At 41.2% G+C, this 21100-nt stretch overlaps 1 protein-coding gene and 2 long non-coding RNA genes across 3 annotated transcripts in view; 1 reads left to right on the forward strand and 2 right to left on the reverse strand.

Moving 5' to 3' along the window:
• The window catches only part of KPNB1 (karyopherin subunit beta 1), a 24354-nt gene continuing 3254 nt past the window's right edge, over window positions 1-21100 (forward strand). The window contains exons 1-21 of the mRNA XM_040245548.1: window positions 1-375; window positions 479-537; window positions 2618-2800; window positions 5021-5221; window positions 6301-6453; window positions 7949-8008; window positions 8571-8660; window positions 9011-9121; window positions 9993-10094; window positions 11572-11796; window positions 12668-12859; window positions 13630-13760; window positions 14306-14453; window positions 14776-14847; window positions 16010-16154; window positions 17391-17473; window positions 17966-18073; window positions 18428-18571; window positions 18683-18788; window positions 19437-19551; window positions 20190-20351. Of these exons, the coding sequence (XP_040101482.1) occupies window positions 336-375; window positions 479-537; window positions 2618-2800; window positions 5021-5221; window positions 6301-6453; window positions 7949-8008; window positions 8571-8660; window positions 9011-9121; window positions 9993-10094; window positions 11572-11796; window positions 12668-12859; window positions 13630-13760; window positions 14306-14453; window positions 14776-14847; window positions 16010-16154; window positions 17391-17473; window positions 17966-18073; window positions 18428-18571; window positions 18683-18788; window positions 19437-19551; window positions 20190-20351 (2630 nt within the window). The 5' untranslated portion in view covers window positions 1-335. The remainder of the gene's footprint in view (window positions 376-478; window positions 538-2617; window positions 2801-5020; window positions 5222-6300; window positions 6454-7948; window positions 8009-8570; window positions 8661-9010; window positions 9122-9992; window positions 10095-11571; window positions 11797-12667; window positions 12860-13629; window positions 13761-14305; window positions 14454-14775; window positions 14848-16009; window positions 16155-17390; window positions 17474-17965; window positions 18074-18427; window positions 18572-18682; window positions 18789-19436; window positions 19552-20189; window positions 20352-21100) is intronic.
• LOC120867260 lies at window positions 14598-16601 on the reverse strand. The gene is made up of 2 exons (XR_005721832.1): window positions 16407-16601; window positions 14598-16185 (listed from the first exon to the last, which is right to left on the reverse strand). It is a non-coding gene; the product is annotated as an uncharacterized LOC120867260 (long non-coding RNA).
• The window catches only part of LOC120867259, a 9990-nt gene continuing 6919 nt past the window's right edge, over window positions 18030-21100 (reverse strand). The window contains exon 3 of the long non-coding RNA XR_005721831.1: window positions 18030-18200. This is a non-coding gene — a long non-coding RNA (uncharacterized LOC120867259). The remainder of the gene's footprint in view (window positions 18201-21100) is intronic.

The raw sequence follows: 21100 nt of genomic DNA on the forward strand, positions 1-21100 counted from the left end.
CACTTACCGCCTCCCTTCCCTTCTTTCTCCCTCCGCCACCCGAGCACCAGCCGCGCTCTGAGCTGCCCCCGGGGTCCCTCCCCCGCCGTCAGAGGAGCAGCTGCCGCCGCCGCCAGCAGCAAATTAGAAAGAGGGAGGAAGGAAGGAAAGGAGGAAGGAAGGGGAGCTGGAGCGACTACCAAGAGGGAGCCGGTGAATGGGCTTGTGGTGACCCCCGCCCCCCACCCCACCCTCCCTTCCCACCCGACCCCCAACCCCCATCCCCAGTTAAGAGCCGCCGCCCGAGAGGCCGGGCCGTCGTCTTAGGAGGAGTCGCCGCCGCCACCACCTTCGCCATGGAACTGATCACCATCCTCGAGAAGACCGTGTCTCCTGGTAGGACGCGGGGGCCGGGGGTCGGGCTGAGGTGATTGGGTGGGGGGAGGGGAAACCCTGGCCCCTCTGACCCTGGCCCTTTTCCCACTTTCCTTCCCCCCAGATCGGCTGGAACTGGAAGCGGCGCAGAAGTTCCTGGAGCGTGCGGCCGTGGAGAACCTGGTGCGTGCCACCCCACCGTCCCCCATCGCGTCTCCCCATCCCCTGCGTGCGGGCCTTCCCGCCCTCCCGGAGGCCCAGGCCTCGGGAACCCACCCCGCCCCATCCCGTCCCCCTCCCCCTCCCCCGGTCCAACCTAACCCCGCCATCGGGAAGCCGGTGGGTGTGTCCCGCCCTGGGCCCCGGCAGCTAGCCAATGGCGCGGCGCGCCGGGGTGACTGCCGCCCAATCGGCGCGCGGCCTGAGGGCGGCGGTGCAGCAGGAGGGAGAAAGAGGGAGGGAGGGGAAGTTAGGTTGCGCCGCGCTGCGTGTTCAGCAAGGGTGGGGGTGGGGGAGCCGGGCCTAGGGGCCATGTGGAAGCTCCGAGCCCCGCTGCCCGCCCTGTTCGAATCAGGACCGGCTTCTCCTTCTTGTCCTTTGGCCCCTATGATTTTCTGCGTACTTGCAGAGCTCTGCCTTTTCCAGTCTCCCTTGATCGGTGTTCATGGCCAGGCCTGCACCTGAATGCCTCTTAACCCATTCCGGCAATGTTTCTCCCTTTCTTGACTGTTATTCCTCTCCCAGGTCCCCCCTCCCCCTCAATCAGTAAAGACTAAATCTGCACCCAGATAACAGGCCGAGGCTCATCCTTGAGATCGGGCCTGTTTGCAGAGGAATCACAGAGCAAAGTTCCTCGTTTATCATATTTTCGAATTTAAGGGGTATAGGGAAAAATGAATGTTAAACCCACTGGAGACTGGACCTCTCTATAATTGTTAGATGGATTGGTTGAAACAGCCTGTGTGCCAGTGATGTTTCTCTGTATTCCCTCCTGCTGGGGGGATGGGGAGCAGAGAGAAGGCTCAATGGTACTAGACATGGTTTAAGGTAAATAACACTGTAACCAGATGTCTTCTTTTGTGTTATCTATGCAAAATAACGCAAGCAAAAACAGTGACAAGGAGTATTTTTATTTTATACAAGCTAGGTTTTTTGGTGTTTTGTGGGTTCCCCCCCTTACATGTGCTAGTTTTTGTTGCTCATCTTTTTATCCTTAACTTTCCATAGAAAAGATTTTTAACCACTAGTATGAAACTTTTGGTATATATATATTTCTGTTTTCTGGTTTTGCTAAATTTGCAAGAAGCCTTTTCTTATTTCTAACATTTATTTTGTCTTGTTCCCAACGTTCCTAACATTCTTCAGTGGTACATAATAAAAATTTTAAGAATTATCTTCCACTGTAATTAAGGAACTTGTTAGTGGTAACAAAGCACTTGTTAGTGCTTTGGGGTTTTCCTGTTAACTTTTCCACTGGAGAGAGCTTTTTGTGGGGAAGAGTAATGTATGTTAAGATACTTAAACCTAAGGAATAGTTTGAGGGAACCTGTGCAGTACAAAAGGTTGAGTGGATTAAAAAATCCATTGTGTTTAAACAACTCAAGACCAAAATGAATAGGAACCTTTAGTGTGGTAACCATAAAGTCATTTTCCTTGACATTTTAATCCTTTCAGTTGCCCCCTATTTTTAAATATTTGTTATTGCTTTTTCCTTACATATATGTTTTACATTGTTACCCTCTTGCTGAAGCACTTAAAACTAAAGATTAGCCTCCTAAGTCTGTTGTAGATTTAGAAGTACTTCCCTCTCTTACGCATGCTTTCATGGGATCAATAACTACCCTTGAATATCATTCTTTTTGGACTAACTTTTTTTTTTTAACCTAAAACAATTTTACTTTCTACCCTATCATAACATATTCACTTAATAAGTATAATTTACTGAGGTACCAGATACTATTCTAGGCATGTAGAAGAATCCTCTGACTACCAGTTTGTCAAACTTGCTTTAATTCTGGGGGATCTAATGTGAAGATTTGGGCACTAAGCTGTAACTCCTTGCTAAATGCTGAGTCTGTGTGAGAAGATGGATGACTTCCTTATGAACCAAGTAACGTTTTTATAGGAATCTTGAAATAAATATTATGGCATTTTATGAGACATTATGTTATGTCCTAAAATCTTTAGGTTTTCCCCAGTTTTTTTGGTGCTTTTCTCAATTGGTGAAATTCCTAAGAAGTATTTTATTCACATCTTTTAACAGCCCACTTTCCTTGTGGAACTGTCCAGAGTGCTGGCAAATCCAGGAAACAGTCAAGTTGCCAGAGTTGCAGCTGGTCTACAAATCAAGAACTCTTTGACATCTAAAGATCCAGATATCAAGGCACAATATCAGCAGAGGTGGCTAGCTATTGATGCTAATGCTCGACGGGAAGTCAAGAATTATGTAAGTAACTTTCATCTCCCTTTGGTCATACTAGCCTAGGGAATGTGGGTTCTTTTGTCATCTACTTGGGATAGGGCTGACAGTGTAATGATTGGGGGACTTAAATTTGAAGATGAAAGTTGTATTTAAGGCTTTCTCATACAGTCTAAGTGATTCTTCCTTAGTTAACTAGCATGGAGCTTTTCTTGAACATCTTCTGTAGATCATTCTCAATGTTTGGTGGGTTAGGCATGGCGCTGTGTGGTCAGGAAGGGAAATAAATGATCTCTTGGGCCTTTCAAGCCCAAAGAGTTTATGAAATAAGATTATGACTTTAATCTTGTTTTTATCTATTTAGCAAATTATGAGAAACTTTTAGAAATATCTGGCTTTTTGTCAGTGTTTAAAAGAGTTAGCAGATGGTTTTTTTTTTTTTTTTTAAGAAAAATTGAATGTCCTTTGTTGCTGTGCATTATGGGATTCTTGTGAGTTTCTTGTTGAATTAGAAATCTGTAATTCTTGACACAGCAGAGTATCAATATATGTATATATATATGCTTTTTAAAAATTAGATCTTTAGTGGCCTGTCTTACATGAAAAAGGTGCAAAGAGTAATAAGTCAAGAATCTGTGCAGTCAGATGGGCCCTGCTATTTGATGGGAAGCCATTGGGAGGATTCCTGCTTCTGTACTTGTGCTGGTCAAGGTTCTGCATATCATATTTTCTGTTCCCTGGTTCTTGGTGTCAGCATTAGGTAAATTAGTGCCCTTTGCAGCAGTAACTTGTTTCTAATTATGTACCTCTTTCTCCAGTCTTGCATGGAGGAACTGATGACAGAAAACTGGGTTACAAAAGCCAACTTATTTTGAATCTTCTTTGGAATATGTAGAGCTATTTCTATCCACTTGAGTTTGCTTATATAACAACATTTTAATCTTCTTCTCAGTAATTTGATATCAATGAAGTTTATCCCATTAATGACTGGAAATCTTGATATTTACTATTCAATTTCTCATTTTCCTCAAATTACACAGTAGTAAATGGGAGAAGACATGATCAGAACTGTAATTGGGGGTGGGGCACATCAATCTTAACCCCAGAATTTTTTGAAATTTTGAATAAGAATTTCTGTCAGCATTATTGAAAGGTAATAGCAGTTATTTAGGGCTTTTTTCCTTTTCATAGCACATCTGGTAATACTCTCAGTGCTGATTTCTTTTTTTTCAAATCTGGGTGTTGGACAGAGTTGAGAGCTAATTTCTTACTCCTCTCATTTCTGATAATTGAGTATTACCATTAGGGTCACCCTTGGTTAAATAACTTGTAGTACTCAAGAGTTAGACATTTAGTTTTTAAATCACCTGAGGTAATATTAATTAATGGTCTTCTGGAAGCAACTTAAAGGAGAAGAGATAAACATAGAGACTGGGATTCAGTATGCGTTCCATACGTACTACAGATGGTGCAATACAGTGTGAAGGCACCTTACAATTTCTTGGATTAATCCAAGTCTAACTTGGATTAATACCTGTTCACCCCCTGCCCTTTTGGACAGTTCATCTCATCCCTGCTCCCTGCCCATGTCTTTTGACACATAGATTTTTTTAAAGTCCAGTCTAGCTCTGGTAGGCCTAGAGAGCAAAACTTTCATTTAGAATCAGTCAGACTGTTACTGAGCTGATGATATACCATATAAGGGGGAAAGATAGGAGGGAGTTCATTATTATTAGCTACAAAGCAGGATACTAAGTGACCTGACCCAGTCAGCAGAGCTGGCCTGAATGTCTGGCAGCTACTCTTTGTCCTGTGTTCATGCCAGGAACAGTTAACTGTTTGCCTTTTTGAGTGGACTGGTGAGTCTTAGTGAGTTCATTGACTGAATTAGCTGATCATGGTAATGATTAACTCTGGGTCATTGTGGCTTCATTCTTTGTCTATACTTGTGCCTTTGCTACTTTCCTTACCTTGTGTTGAAAATTGAGGTGAGGTCTCTGGCTTTGGAGATTCTATTTGGAAATAGGGGATGATTGGTTTCATTTCTAGGCTCTGGGGCAATGCTGATTATGCTGCTCTTGGTATTGAGGCCAGCTGTATTCCCAACCGTTAGCCTATGCTGTGTATGCCTTTTCCTACTTTGCTATATTAAAGATGATTCAGAGGCTGATGTAAGGCTGGTAGGCACAATGTGTTCAAATAGTATTAGAAATTGATATCTTCTGTCTTTGTGTGTGCCCTGCACAGGTTTTGCAGACTTTGGGCACAGAAACATACCGGCCTAGTTCTGCCTCACAGTGTGTGGCTGGTATTGCTTGTGCAGAGATCCCAGTGAACCAGTGGCCAGAACTCATTCCTCAGCTGGTGGCCAATGTCACAAACCCCAACAGCACAGAGCACATGAAAGAGTCAACATTGGAAGCTATTGGTTACATTTGCCAAGATATAGTAAGTACTGTATCTAATTTAAATATTGCTGATTCCCTCTAGTTGTAACATGCATGGTATTGGAATTATTCTTTATCATCATGGGAAAAAAAAAAAACAAAAAGCAAGCTATTGCAATGTGTTTTGAAAGTAGGGCTGCTTTGTTTGTTAGACTTCTATATTTGGATAGTTAATTTATCCTCATATTGCTAATCATGCCCTAAAGGAAAGAGACTTTTTTTTTTTTTTTTTGGAAAGAGACTTTTAAGGGTCACAAACTCAAGATGAAAATCCCTGTTTGGAGAGGCATAGATTCTGCTTCCTCTCCTCGACCTAATCCATTTCTGAAGATCCTCAATGTAACAGGGATGCTGTGTTACTTTTTCGATGACTGTTTTCAGAAACAGTTTGCCAACTTCTTCTGTGGTTGGTTTAACCACTGGAGCCACGACACAGTATGTTAAATGCGGCAGTTCCTAGGACTCTTGCTGCTGAGGTTACCACTCTTGGTAATCAGTTTTTTTTTTTTTTTTTTTCCCCTATTTCTTCAGATTTTATTTGGTTTAGATGCTAAGTCATGTCCGACTCCTGCGACCCCATGAGCTGTAGCCTGCCAGGCTCTTCTGTCCATGGGATTCTCCAGGCAGAAATACTGGAGTGGGTTGCCATTTCCTTCTCCATTGGTATCAGTTTTGATATAGATGTGCCCAGTTGTTGATCCTTGGTCCTCAAATGTTCTGAAGCTTTACTTCAGTTGGTACAGATGGCCTGGAAGAAACACCACACTGCCATCTCCCTGTGCACATAACGGTGGGGGGGCAAAGCCAGCATTGCCTCATGCCCAGAGTCATTATGCTAAGAAGTCAGGAGATAAAGTTGATGAGTTTACAAAAAAAAAAAAAAAAAAAGTTGATGAGTTTAACTTGTTCCAGTTCAAGTGTGGACTATCAGACCCTGGGGTATTTTGCAGGTAGTTTGTCCTTAAATGGAAATGTTTGGGGAAGGATCAGAGAAAGTCCCATGATAATCTCTTGAATAGAAGGACTGCTGATTAGTCATGAGCTCAATTCTTATATTCACTGCACTTCTGCTTGTTTCAGGACCCAGAGCAGCTACAGGATAAATCCAATGAGATTCTGACTGCCATAATCCAGGGGATGAGGAAAGAAGAGCCTAGTAATAATGTGAAGCTAGCGGCTACTAATGCACTCCTGAACTCACTGGAGTTCACCAAAGCAAACTTTGACAAAGAGGCAAGTGTCTTTGGATTAAAAAGTACAGGTTCAGAGGATGAGGCAGGGGAATTAAACGAAAGTTTTGTATTGTTTTAAGGTTATGATTCAGAAAGTACTATCTTGTTTAGAAGTATTTATTTCCAGTCAAGATTTGTGTTTTGTGAAACATGGCCATGGAGTAGGTGTTTGCCATTTCTCATTTGGCTTTTGGGAATGATGTGATCTAAAACGTTTCTAGGCTTAGGTTTTCCCTTTTGCAGTCCAAAGTGTGAGTGTGCTTGGGGGATTTCTTTTTTTTAATTATGGAAATTAGGCTGTTTCGTACTTCCATAGGAAGGTGCTTTTGGAAATTTATATGTAAATTCTATTTTGACTGACAGTATTTCCTTCTATTATTTATTTTTAGTTGTGTTAAAATGTACAGTAAAATAAAGTTTACCATCTTAACCGTTTTTAAATGTACAACTCAGTAGTGTTAAGTGTGTGCACGTTGTTTTGCAGCCAATCTCCAGAACTTTTTTCACCTTGCAAAACTGAAACAATTGTTAATTCCCTGTTTTCCCCTTCCCAGTCACAGGCAACCAACTTTTCTACTTTCTGTTCCTATGAGTCTGTTTACTGTAGATAATTTATATTAGCAGAGTCATACAGGATTTGATTTGTCTTTGTGACTGGCTCATTTCATTTAGCATTATGTCTTGGGTTCATTCCTGTTACAGCATGTGTCAGAATATCCTTTTTAAAACTGAATAATATTCCATTGTATTTGTTTGTTGGTGGGCATTTGGTTTGCTTCCTTCTGCCTTCTGGCTATTGTGAATAGTGCTGCTGTGTATATGGATATACAAATATGTCTTTGAGAAGTTGTTTTCTGTTCTTTTGGATATATTATCCAGAAGTGGAATTGCTGGATGATATGGTCTGAAAGCATTGTGTATATTTGTTGACCCTTTAGTTGGGCTTTCTGGTTTTGGGGCGGCCTTAGATTGGACAAAGTTGGGATGTCTAAGAAACCAAAGCAAACTGCTGTTCTAATTGCTTGGGAAACTGGGTTTTTCCTTGTAGATATCAAAAGAGGATGGTAGCAAACAAAATTCATTAGTCTTCTATATTTTACCACATTTGATCTGGGTTTGTTTGAATTAAGAATTCTTTTAAATTTTAAATGCAAGGAAAGGAGTTTTCCTGATGTATGATTTTTTTGTTTTAACCATCTTTATTTAAATCCTGTGACCTACATTTTCTTATCTGCTTCCTTCTTCAAGTCTTGTTTTAGTGAAGATCATTTGAGAGATTAAACGATTAGGGACCTCCTTAGAGGGCAGGTCAGATAGTAGACACCAGGACAAACACTAGAGTCCTCATAGTCCCATTGCTGTGTCCAGGAAAACTGCAAACGCTCCAGAGTTCTGTGGGTCCCTGAGGGAAAGAGAGGTTTTCCTTGAAGGGATAGTCTAGTAATTTTCGTATATATATGCTTCTTCTAATTCTCTTTATTTTTGTTCTTCTGCAGTCCGAAAGGCACTTTATTATGCAGGTAGTCTGTGAAGCCACACAGTGTCCAGATACGAGGGTAAGTGTGAGGTCATGTCTTCTATCTTTCCTAGGAAATGCTCACTCTAGCATAGTAGTTTGAAATGTTGGAATCTGGTGACTTCAGAAATAATGTTTGACTAATACTTTTATTAATAAAAGAATTTTTCTTCAATACGTTGGAGAAGAGGGAAGAATAGTCCTTGGAAGCTAACATGATGGAAGTTGCCACCCTCTTAAAAAAGATTTAAGGGAGAAATGGTTTGTGATCAGCCTTGCTACTTAATTGCTATAGGTTGTTCAAGGGCCCATTTTCTGTTATAGCCTTTGAAACAGCTTTCCTACTTCAGGAACCTAAACCTTGACCCTTGAAGCAAGTGGAAGTAACATCCAGTCTGAGGGCAATAGTGAGTAGTCCTGCCAAGGGTTCCACAGACACCTTTAAAGTAAAAAAGAAGGAAAGGAAAATATTACCCAAATATACCACGATTGATCCTATGGATTATTGACCCTCTTAAGTGAAGCAGTTACTTATTTACCTTTGTCAGATTGCATTGTTGTTAAACTAACAAGTAAACGGTTTAATCTGATGTGTGCACAAGGTACGAGTGGCTGCCTTACAGAATCTGGTGAAGATAATGTCCTTATATTATCAGTACATGGAGACATATATGGGTCCTGCTCTTTTTGCAGTAAGTACTTCTGTTTTATGCAGTTGAGCATATAGCTAATTGCAAAAGCCCCTTATTCTTAGATGCTGTTGTATCAGTTCCATAATTTTTTTATTTAAAGTTGTGAAATCAAGGAAATTCCTTGACTATTAGATTTGAGTTCATCAGCAGTGTGCCAAGAAAACTTGTGCTAACTTTGTACTCATAAAAAGAGTATATTTTAAAACTCTGTTTCTTCTTCCTGCCTTTCATTTCAGACCTAGCTTTCATAAATCTACATTTTTGAAACTTGAATATCTGTGGTTGTAGGAGGGGTCGAACTTGAACCAGCACTTATTTGGAACCTGGGGTGTCTTGTTTTCTCTCTTAAGATCACAATTGAAGCAATGAAAAGTGACATTGATGAGGTGGCCCTACAAGGGATAGAATTCTGGTCCAACGTCTGCGATGAGGAAATGGATTTGGCCATTGAAGCTTCAGAGGTGAGCCTAAGAGGGCTGATGTGGTGGGAGCTGTTATTCTGACTGGGTTTTGGAACTTACCTTTTTTATGGATGTTATTTTTCTCCTCTGGGAGAGCTTTTTTCTGACTGGGGTTAGAAGGTATTTCCATTTGTAGAGATTTGGGGTTTGATTTTTTTCACTAGCCAAAGCCATGAGGCATCTATTTTTACCAGTCGGGATTTGTTGTAAATATTAGTCCTATGAACACAAGGGGGCAGCAGGTAGTCACATTTTAACCAGATGCTCTCTGATGCTGAATTGTTTTCTTTTGGAAGTCCTAATGCAAGGATGGGATGTATAATTGATAGCTTATCAACTCTGGTGAAGAAATCAGATGGAGAAAGGGGTTAGTTCTGCACTTGCAAATTAAAATTCCGGCTTTGTTTCCAACCTTAATTGTCTTTATGTCCTTCAGAAAGCACCGACTTACTTCTGGCCTCCTTATGGGAGCTTAGTGCATCTCTTTATCCAAAGGTCAATTAGTGAAAAAAGCAGGATTGCCTTGATCCTTGAAAGTAGATTCTATGTATGGCCTAAAAGAATCTCACTGAAGTAGCTAGACAAAATGAGTGCCTCCAAAGACCACTCATACTGTGCGTTACCATGTGCTTCAGGTGTTTGGCGGGGGAACGGAGCGCACCTCAAGGCATGCGGGATCTTCCCTGCCCAGGGATGGAACGCATGCCACCTACAGTGGAAGCTTGGAGTCTTAACCACTGGACTGCCAGGGAGGTCTCTGTCCCTGTTTCTCTCTACAGACCCGTGGGCAGCTCTCGCTGTGTGCCTTTATATGGTATGCCTTCATGGTTTGTTCGCTGCCATCCAGAATTTGCTTTATGTTTCTCTTCAGGCAGCAGAACAAGGACGGCCCCCTGAGCACACCAGCAAATTTTATGCCAAGGGAGCGCTACAGTACCTGGTTCCAATCCTCACACAGACACTAACTAAACAGGTGAGTTACCCTCCAAATCTAGTCAAGTGAACTGTGAAGCCTTGGTAATGGTTGGTTTGCTGTGGAACAGTTGCCATGAAGGAACTCCACAATTCTGAAACAACTTGATGTTCTGTTATCCATGACTTCAAAGAGCTGAACGGGATCTATAAGGTCCTTTAGGCTCTGAGTAGTTTGTGACCAGATAAAAGTAACAAGACTTCATGAAGAATGTGGGTTTAATGAGTAAATAGAGAAATTATCTGTTTTTTAAAAAACTATTTTTGGCTCTGCTGAGTCTTTGTTGCCGCGCACAGGCTTTCTCTGGTTGTGGGGAGTGCGGCTACTCTAGCTGTGGTGAGCTGGCTCCTCACTGCAGTGGCTTCCCTTGGTGCGGAGCACAGGCTCTGGGGCACGTGGGCTCTAGGGTGCAGCCCTTGTAGTGCATGGGCTAGGTTGCCCCACAGCCCGTGGGATCTCCCCAGACCAGGGATTGAACAGTGTCCCCTGCATTACAAGGTGGATTCTTAACCACTGGGCCACCAGGGAAGCCCTGACAAGTTATCTTCTAGGAAGTGTTCTTAGTTTCTGGTGTTCCTTTTTGGCTTTATGGTGTTTAGAAAGATTCTGTCACCTCACCTGTTCTGGTGCGTGTAAACTATACCAAAGAGCTGGCAGTGCTCTGAGGAAATAATGCTGTAACTGAGCACTGCAAAATTTCTGTGTATACAGGAATATAATTTGTTTTTAGGGAATTTCATGACTCTTAATACAGCAGTCTCAGAAGATAAGTAGAGATATATTACTTTGAAATGGACTGGGTGTTCCCTTAAATTTTCATCTCATCTTTCAGTTTTACAGTTGCTTTTTTTTTTTTAATCTTTTGATCTTAGTATTTTTGCTTTTGTATATTTTTGCTGTGCATCTCATTTGGAAACAAATCATTCTTTAGGTATGTAATTTTCTGAAACTGCACAAGTATAATTGTCTTAAATTACTCTGGTGTGAATGGCCACAGTAAAAAACACCTTGATTTCTGTTTCAAGGGAGATCCAAATGTAATCTTTTTTTAATTTTTGAAATATAGCAATTACTGGCATATCAGAAGGCTCGGCCTACCAATGCCTTCTTCCTCTTCTCTCACCTTTAACTCCATAGGTTTTGATAGTTTTGAGCTTTATATTACTAGTCATTTAGCTTTCTTCTGTTCTGCCTTTTACTCGATGTATTTGAAATTCACCTGTATTCCATGTAGTGGGAGTTTGTTCATCTTGTTGTATAGTAGTGAGAAATACCTTCCCTCTGTCTGCATCTTGTTTAACAGAGGTTGCGTTGACAAGTTTTTGTGGAGGAGATAAAGATATGAAGGTTTTCTATTTTATTTACTTCCCCAAAGCTTAAGTTGTAATGATAATTGGGAGTACTGTAATCAGAGGCCCTTTTGAGCTGAAGAGCTTCTTTGATCAAGAACTGAACTACTGCCACATTCTTTAACCAGGATGAAAATGACGATGATGACGACTGGAACCCCTGCAAAGCAGCAGGGGTGTGCCTCATGCTGCTGGCCACCTGCTGTGAAGACGACATTGTCCCACATGTCCTTCCCTTCATCAAAGAGCACATCAAGAACCCTGACTGGCGGTACCGGGATGCAGCAGTGATGGCCTTTGGCTGCATCTTGGAAGGACCAGAGCCCAATCAGCTCAAACCACTAGTTATACAGGTAAAGCTGAGGGAGTGTAGGGGTGGAGAGTGGGATGTTTATCGTTTAACCTTTTGCTTGAAGATTTGTCTTTAAGAACAAAGCTGTAAATAATCATCCACAAAGGTCACTTCCAGATAGCTATTTGCTGTCAATGAGGCATAAAATGTATTTCTTACTTAACTTTTATTACAAAAACCATACAACTTGAAAAATGGAGAAAAGGCCCCAAAAAAGGTTACCTTTAATCCTCTTGCCCAAGGATAACATTATTAATGCTTTGTATTTATCCTTGAAGGTTTTTTCTCTGTGTGTACTAGGGTAGAGGTCTTACTGTATGAATACTTTTATAATTTCTTTTTTGTTGGTTTCTTTTTTCTTCACTAAATATTATAACAAATATTTCTCCATGGTTTTCAATGATGTGAGTATTCAGTCCTCAGGACAAAATGACATGTAATGAAAAATCTTAATGAAAGTTTTATTATTTATTTTGCTACAACAAGTGACACAAGAGTGCATTTTAGTTGTTTAGTATATGGAACTCAACCTTTCAGGAATAGCTAAATGCCATTTCAGCTGCATCCTGGGATCTCTGCCTGAATAATTCAGTAAAGATGGCTGAAAGTATTTGTACCAAAGTCTTAATAAAACTGTACTGAGATTTTATGAAGAGAGAGGGACTTTTTCATGTTTCCAGTTACTTTTGTTATATTGTTGAATATTTGAATGATAAAACTGTTCTGACAACTTTGAGTTAAAACCCAACCATCAGTGTTTCCTCTTCTGAGGTGTTGGTCAGCATGAATTTCAATCTTTGTTTTGCTTTGCCAGTAACTTAGGTTTACAGGCTGTATTTGTTTTGTTTTGCCAATAACTGTTATGTTTACAGGCTATGCCCACCTTAATAGAATTAATGAAAGACCCCAGTGTAGTTGTTCGAGATACAACTGCATGGACAGTGGGCAGAATCTGTGAACTGCTCCCTGAAGCCGCCATCAATGATGTCTACTTGACTCCCCTGCTGCAGTGTCTGATTGAGGGCCTCAGTGCTGAACCCAGAGTGGCTTCAAATGTGTGCTGGGTGAGGCATTTTCTTCCTGTTGAGATAAAGAGCTTGACTAAGCCATTGGCAAGGAAGTAGGAGGTGTGGGAGAGAAATGGATCTACCTCACTAGAAGGCTCTTTTTGAATAGCATCGCCTTCCTAATTTCATCAATTAAAATGTGGGGGAGATGTGAGCTGCATGACCCAGAGGGAGCTGTTGACTCATGATGACTGGTTTAGAACAGTCATGCTAACCCAGTGGGAAAACTCTCTGGACTTGGTTTTCTTTCTTTTCTTCAGTGGCTTGGGGACAAGAAATTTTAAGGTAGAGAGTTGCTGGCTACGAAAAGTACCATTGCTGAGAAGGGGGCACGAGGGAAGGAAGGTAGGCGGCCCAAGTGCTGAGTCAGTATAGGCTGAGTATAGTTCACTAGGGAACTTTGGGATTTGGGGGAGGAAGTTCAAATAAGGAAGGAGTGGAGTTGAAAGGCTTCCTGTGAATGCAAAGAGAAGAAATGAAGTGGTAGGCATTCATGATAGGTGAGAATACTGTACTGTTTAGAGAATATTTCTCCTGCGGGCAGGAGAAACAAAATATAAACACAAATACATACATTTATTTAAGGATACTTACAGATGTTGTCTTGAGATGACCTTGACAGGAAGAATTAAAGATTCACTGCCATTGATTTATTCTTAGATCAGTTGGAAAGGAACACTGCTCAGGGTATCTTAAAGGAAAATGAGGTGATCCTGGAATGGGGTTCTTTTCAGGACTAATTAATATTTACTCTGTCTGGGTTTAAGGCTTTCTCCAGTCTGGCTGAAGCTGCTTATGAAGCTGCAGATGTAGCTGATGATCAGGAAGAACCAGCTACCTATTGCTTATCGTCTTCTTTTGAACTCATAGTTCAGAAGCTCTTGGAAACCACAGACAGGTAACTGATACTATACAGAAATGAGTGGTGTCTTTGCATCCAACTCCTTTTACACTCTTTTTGGGGGGCTGTCTAATATAGAAACATTGCAGTAGGAGAAATGAAAAGAATCCTGGTGTTTCACTGCCTGGCTTATGGGATCTTAGTTCCCCAAACAGGGATTGAACCTGAGCCCTTGGCAGTGAGAGCATGGAGTCCTAACCGCTGGTCCACCAGGGAATTCCCAAGATACCTTTTTCATAGCTTTTTATGCAAACTAGTCTATTGTCCATATGGGTTCTTCAACATTTTTGACTATTTTTCTTAATTTTATCCCATTTCTAAAAGGGCCATTCTAATTATCAGGTCTGGAAACCATATTGAACATAATCTTGGCTCAGAGATTGAAATTTTGGTTCCAGGCTGTATTGTGTCTGCCAATTTCAGATCAGGTCTGCCGCCATATTGGTTTTCAGGTTATTTTCAGTGAGATAATGTCTACATAAGAACGACTCTATCCTTTCTCGGTTAAGACTTTAAGGTTTTTTGCTGTGTGTTCCTTACAGACCTGATGGACACCAGAACAACCTGAGGAGTTCTGCATATGAATCGCTAATGGAAATTGTGAAAAACAGTGCCAAGGACTGTTACCCTGCAGTTCAGAAAACTACTCTGGTCATCATGGAACGACTGCAACAGGTGCTCCAGATGGAGGTGAGACTGAACACCTTCCTGACGGGAAGGGTGTGGTGCTTTACACATGGCTCTATTTCAAGACTGTTCTCTTGTTTTCAGTGTTTAAGTATATATGTTCTTAGAAAGACATAAGGCTCATACAAAAAACCTTGCAACTTCTAATTGCATTGCTTAGTACAGTTTATTCATGTATGTGTTACACCGTATATATGCATAAATTTATTTACTTTCCATTAGCACTAGTAGAGATTATGTATCCAGCAAAAATGGAAGCATTTTTGGGAGGGCGTTCAGAGCCTTTTAGAAGGTGTTTATTCAGAACATGATCTTCTTTTCGTAGTCACATATCCAGAGCACATCGGATAGGATCCAGTTCAATGACCTTCAGTCTTTACTCTGCGCAACTCTTCAGGTATGATGGTGCCTTATCACTTAATAGTACCAGGGAAAGCACTGTGTCTCAGGATGAAGATGATGTTGTGGGTGATGATGGTCAGAAGCTCTTCTCAAAAGACATTCGTCTGATTAGGAGAGTTTCCCATTTTCCTTTCTTGTCTGTCCATAAAATTTGCCTTTTGTACAATGTAGGGAAGGAAACTCCTCCCATTTGTGATGGTCCTCCCAAACATGAAGCTATTTTGTATTAGCAGCCTTTCGTTTTTGGTTTTCATCAGGTTGTTCAAGTGTAGCCCGGTCAGATTTGGTTCCCAGCTATGGCTCACTGAGCTAAAAACAGAGCCTTGTGTTTTTGCCATCATCTTTTGAAGCAATTGCTTTTGGAAACTTTGTTATTTATAATTGTAATATACAGATTATAAATGTATAATTTCCTGATAATCACAGACTTTTTTTTTTCTGAGGAGAGACTGGGAAAATGTTACTTCTTGATCATGACTAGCGTGATGACATGGCTGAAGAGTTACTCCCTTTTTTACCTAAGAATAGGGAAACGTTGGAACTTGTCTAGTGCTTAGGGTAGTACTGGTTATAGAATTGAGTGATGGTAACTAGATCATCTTACCTATGACTCCCTTCTCCTTAAGGCTCTTTACGCCAGACTTAATTTTTTAAAACATGACTGTTAACAGCTCTTTACTGATTCAGTGACATTAGTTGAAACAAAAGGTAAGGAGGGAGGTTTGAGGAGTGTTGAATTGGGAAAAGTCAGATTGGCTTTATCAAGACTTTCTTGACCACAATCTGTAAATGGGTTAGGCCATAGAAAGGGTTGCTTTTTTTGTTTTATAAGTAATAATTCACATATGACATGTCCTTCTTCAAAGCTGAAATAATTTAACTGCCATTTCAATACAGCTAAATATGGAGGCAGATTGATCACACCTGATGGAAGATCCTCTTGTGTTTGTTCTGAATTGGGAAATAGATGAGTTATTTAGATGTATGTTTCATTGCAGTTGATTTGCACTTTCAAAACTTCTGAGCAGAAAAAGCTTTCCCCCCCAAAAAAGTTCTAGAGACTTAACTGATTAAAAAAAAAAAAAAAAAGACACAGTATGGTGTGCTGGTTGGAGGGTTTGGAATTAACAGATTCTGAACTTTTATTCATTTTACAGAATGTTCTCCGGAAGGTGCAACATCAAGATGCTTTGCAGATCTCTGATGTGGTCATGGCCTCCCTGTTAAGGATGTTCCAAAGCACAGCTGGGTCTGGGGGAGTGCAAGAGGATGCCCTAATGGCAGTTAGCACATTGGTGGAAGGTCAGTGAGCCGCAGTCAGGCAAGGAAATTTCTTTAGAATGCAAGAGAGTTTCAGTAGCCATGAAGAATTTTTGACTGCAAAAAGCATAGTCCTGTCTTTTCACTTACGTGTTATCGAGTCAATTCAGAGTTGGATTGAACATAAGTATAAATTTGTGTATAACTGCCTTGCCACTCTCCCTGAAGTGAATGGGAGCCAATGTGCAAGTCAGGCTGGCAGCTCTTTGGTGGGTAGAGGGAACTGTTATCTACCTCATGTTCCTCGGGTTCCTTTTCCCCCTGAAACTTAACTTGCTTTATTGAGCTTTGACGCCTGTAAAGGATGGAGGAAGCAAAGGTTTATGTTTTCTTTCCTGGCACTTGGTACCTTCTGGTTTGAGTTTTAATGCTTTGGATCTAGGTTGAGACAATATGGTGCTCAGTATGGAATGGAATGAAACACTGAGTTCTAGGAATTAATTGATTTTCTGATTGTTACATATCTTAACTATTCAGAATTGCTTTGGGGAAACCATATCTGACTTCAGAAACTGGGAATGCTTCTTCAGTGGTGGTCTATAAGGTGTATTACTAAGGCAGACTCATTTCTAGCATAAGGAGCCTATGTCCAACTGGTCTGGCCCCTTGTGACCACCCTGGCAGGGCACAGAAGTTAACTTTAGTTCCCAGAGTAGCTGAATTGAATATGAAACCCAGACAGCTTTTCTTGACAGGCTTGTTAAATAAGTCCTTGATGGAATTGTTTAAAGATCCTGATTTATTAAACTGGCTTCTGGGAATCCCTCATGGACTTAGTGGTTAGGATTTGGTGCTTTCACTGTCCTGGCCCATGTTCAATCCTTGGTCAGGGAACTGAAATCCCACAAGCCACACGGTGAGCCCAAAAAAACAAACTGTCTTCCGAAGAGTTCATGTTACAATCAGATGAAGAAGTGTAAGTCAGTATCACTAGCTCAGCCAATTCATAATTAACTTTGACATTCCTTGAGATTCATACCACTTGGTAGTTTTCAACCAGAGTGAAATCCCACTCTGGAGATTCGGCATTATCTCCAGCAGTAATGAATTTGGCTTGTCCAAGAGAGCAATAATGTCTTTATGATAAAATCGCTATTTAACTCTCATTTTACCCAGCCTTTTGACTGGAGTGCGTACATTTTGGGAGAGCTAAGATGGTTATTCTTGCTCACGTCTGTGATCCTGTGGTGCTAATAGATTGGGTTTTTTTTTTTACAGTGTTGGGTGGTGAATTCCTAAAGTACATGGAGGCCTTTAAACCCTTCTTGGGCATTGGATTGAAAAATTACGCTGAGTACCAGGTAAACTGTGCTTTTCAAAAATAATATGTTTATGTCTTCATTTATACCTGGTAGGCATTATAGTACAGAAATCTGGATCCTGTAACCCAGGTGGGGCTTCTCCATGTATCACCCCATGTATCAGGGTTGAGCTACTTTGTTGCCATAAGTGTCTGAACTAAAAGTAGTCAGTAAGAAACTGGATATTAGACACAGCAGAAGTAGCACCCTCAGAAAGGTTTTGTTTTGTTTTCAATAAACCACCTGTCTCTGCCACCACCATCCCTGGTGAATATTGTCTTTTCTGTCCTTTCTTAATGATAGTTTAAATAACCATAGTTCTCTTTCTGCCATATTGGTTGTTAAAATGAACTAAGCTCAGGGAAGAAGGGTCTTTCCTTCATCAACTCTTAAGTTCATGTGGTAAAGGATCAGTAGCTAGGTAAAAATCATGCCTTACCCCTGCAGGCAGCCTTTTTCTGTTCCAGAGATGATCGACTTAATTCTTTGCAGGTTTGTTTGGCGGCTGTGGGCTTAGTGGGAGACTTATGCCGTGCCCTGCAATCCAACATCTTACCTTTCTGTGACGAGGTGATGCAGCTCTTACTGGAGAACTTGGGGGTGAGTGTCTACACACACAGTCTTAGATGATTAAACATCAAGATCTGTGACAGAGAGTTTGTATGTTCCAGAATGTTGGCTGTGGGCTTATGAAGGGAATTGTTAATTTTCACAAGATGATTCTAACCTAACGAAATAAAGAAATGCATGCTCAATGTATGGAACCTGAGAGGCGCAGGTGGGAACCTAAGTGCAAAGGAAAAGTAAATACTATAATCTCCTCTACCTAGAGATGACCACTGCTGATTTTTGTGTGTGTCACTTACAGGTCTATACCCAATATATTAGTTGCTTATCGTTAAAAAAGCTCTTTGAGTCTTTGGACAGAACTTTTTTTTTTTTCCTCTTTGTCAGAATGAAAATGTTCACAGGTCTGTGAAGCCACAGATTCTGTCAGTGTTTGGTGATATTGCCCTTGCTATTGGTGGAGAGTTTAAAAAATACCTAGAAGTGGTTTTGAATACTCTTCAGCAGGCCTCCCAGGCCCAAGTGGACAAGGTAAGCTTAAAGGTATCTTTAAGTCCAGCCCTGATTGGAGGAGTGGGACTTTAGACAAATGCACAGCCAAAGGCCATCGAATATAGTGATTCTATTCTTTTTCTCTTGCAGTCAGACTATGACATGGTGGATTATCTGAATGAGCTACGGGAAGGCTGCTTGGAAGCCTATACCGGAATTGTCCAGGGATTGAAGGGAGACCAGGAGAACGTACACCGTTGAGTATACATTCCAGTTGACTTAGTCTAGTGTGCACTTAGCCAGATGGACTGTGTGTTCATTGCATGGCTTACTTGTAAACTAGCACTTCCTGCTTAAAAGAAGGGGAGGAGGAACAGTGCTCTAATGAAGGGCGTAGCTTTGGGGGAGGTGGCAGACTTGATTATTTCTGATCACCACTTCCTCAGCTGTGTTGTTAGATCATTGCAAGGGATGGAATCCAGCAAGCCTGTTGATGCTGGTGCACGTATACCAACCCCAAGTGGGAGTTCTTGAGATGTGCTGCCCCTCCCCCATCCAGTCATTGAATTGAAGGATCAGCGGGTTAGATTTCCTCTTGTCACCTGATGGTTTTTGTTATTGACTGGGGAAACATTGTACTTCACACTTCTGACATCATAGGCTTGAAGGAAAGATTCCATTTGTCCTTCTACATATATATATATACATACTTCTGTTTGTTAAGGAGTATCTACCTCTTCTGTTGACTTGACGAATGAGGAAAGATAGTTTGGTGTAACTGTGTACGACTAGTTCTCTAGACCAAAGCCTCCATGATGGGGGTAGGGTATTTGGGAATTTTGAAACAGAGTGTATGCCTGCCAGGTGGAGGGCAACCTCATTCAACCTTCTCTTTCTTTTATAGCGGATGTGATGCTGGTACAGCCCCGAGTAGAATTTATTCTGTCTTTCATTGACCACATTGCTGGAGATGAGGATCATACAGACGGAGTAGTAGCTTGTGCTGCTGGACTGATAGGGTAGGTTATACCCTGCTTCTTATAGCTGAATAGAACTTCTCATAGAAAATGAGAAGACATGTTATAAAGAATATTGAGAGTAGACTGGATTGGCACAGAGGGGACTTCTTTCTTTAATAGACCCCATCATACCGTTTCGAGTTAGGTGATCATTCATTTTGGACTTAGCTCTAATCTCATTCCAGACCCTCCAGATTTCTAATTCCCCCCACCAAACTCTAAGAAGTGAGCTCTCAAAGAAGTATAGAAGCAACATCACATCTGTGTCAACATCTCATATTCTGATATTGGTCAACAAATTACCTCTGTTTGGCCTCCTCTACTGAGGGTTTCTGAGGCATCATTAGAAGACAGAACATTGGTTTTGAGGAGCTCAAAGACTTGGAGTCTAGTTCTGATTTTACCATGAATTGGCTGTGGAACCTTGGGTAAGGTCATTCTATTTTTTTTACATCTCATTTTTGTAATCTGTTGAGGGCAGGTATTAGACTTACTTATGTTGAAAATTTCTTCTGGCTTTAAAAAGTAGGTAAATACCAAGAAACCTATAGCTAGCTTAGCTATAGGTGTGGAAGGTTCTAAACATGGTCTTGTTGTCGGGCCAAGAGCTCATTTTCAGGTGTGTTTGTTTTGCACAGGGACTTGTGTACAGCATTTGGGAAGGATGTACTGAAATTAGTAGAAGCTAGGCCAATGATCCATGAACTGTTAACTGAAGGACGGAGATCGAAGACTAACAAAGCGAAAACCCTTGCTACCTGGGCAACAAAAGAACTGAGGAAACTGAAGAACCAAGCTTGGTAAGAGCTCGTTCCCACTGCCCGCTTTCTTGTGCTTTCTTGGGGAGGAGGTACATTTTCTTTAGACTTCCCTGACAAGGACTTTCTTTTGGTGTTTTGTTTTATACTAATTTCCCATATAAGTGCTTCTGAGCCAGGACTTTGTTCCTCAGCTTTATACTAGTGGAAGGGTCAGGCAGCCCATCTTTCTTTGAACCAAGTATTTGGTAATAAAGGACAGAATTTATATGACTAGAATTCAGTGAAGTCGCCCCAAATCATTTTGGAACCTTAATAAAGTCATCGATAATGGCCTTTTCCCGTAAATTTTTTCTGCTATTTCTTTCCTCGTGTTCTTTTCTTTCTTTACTGAAGTGCTTTTAGACATGGCTTTCTTTTACAAAAGATATCCAAAGTTGGAGTTGTCTGACCTCTGCTTTGAAATATAGCTTTGTTTTTCTCTCACATACTCAATTATCTTACGTCACAGATCTCAGGGCTTCCCAGGTGGCACTAGTGGTAAAGAACCCACCTGCCAATGCAGGGGACATTAAGGATATGGGTTTGATCCCTGGGTTGGGAAGATCCCCTGGAGGAGGGCATGGCAACCCACTCCAATATTCTTGCCTGGAGAATTCCATGGACAGAGTAGCCTGGTGGGCTACAGTCCAAGGGGTCGCACAGAGTCAGACATGACTGAAGTGACTTAGCACACTCACACACACACACACCCCTCAGTAAAATTGGCCATTTTGAGTTTTGTCTTTATA

This window comes from Oryx dammah, unplaced genomic scaffold (genome assembly GCF_014754425.2).
Source record: "Oryx dammah isolate SB20612 unplaced genomic scaffold, SCBI_Odam_1.1 HiC_scaffold_8, whole genome shotgun sequence".
NCBI lineage: Eukaryota > Metazoa > Chordata > Mammalia > Artiodactyla > Bovidae > Oryx > Oryx dammah.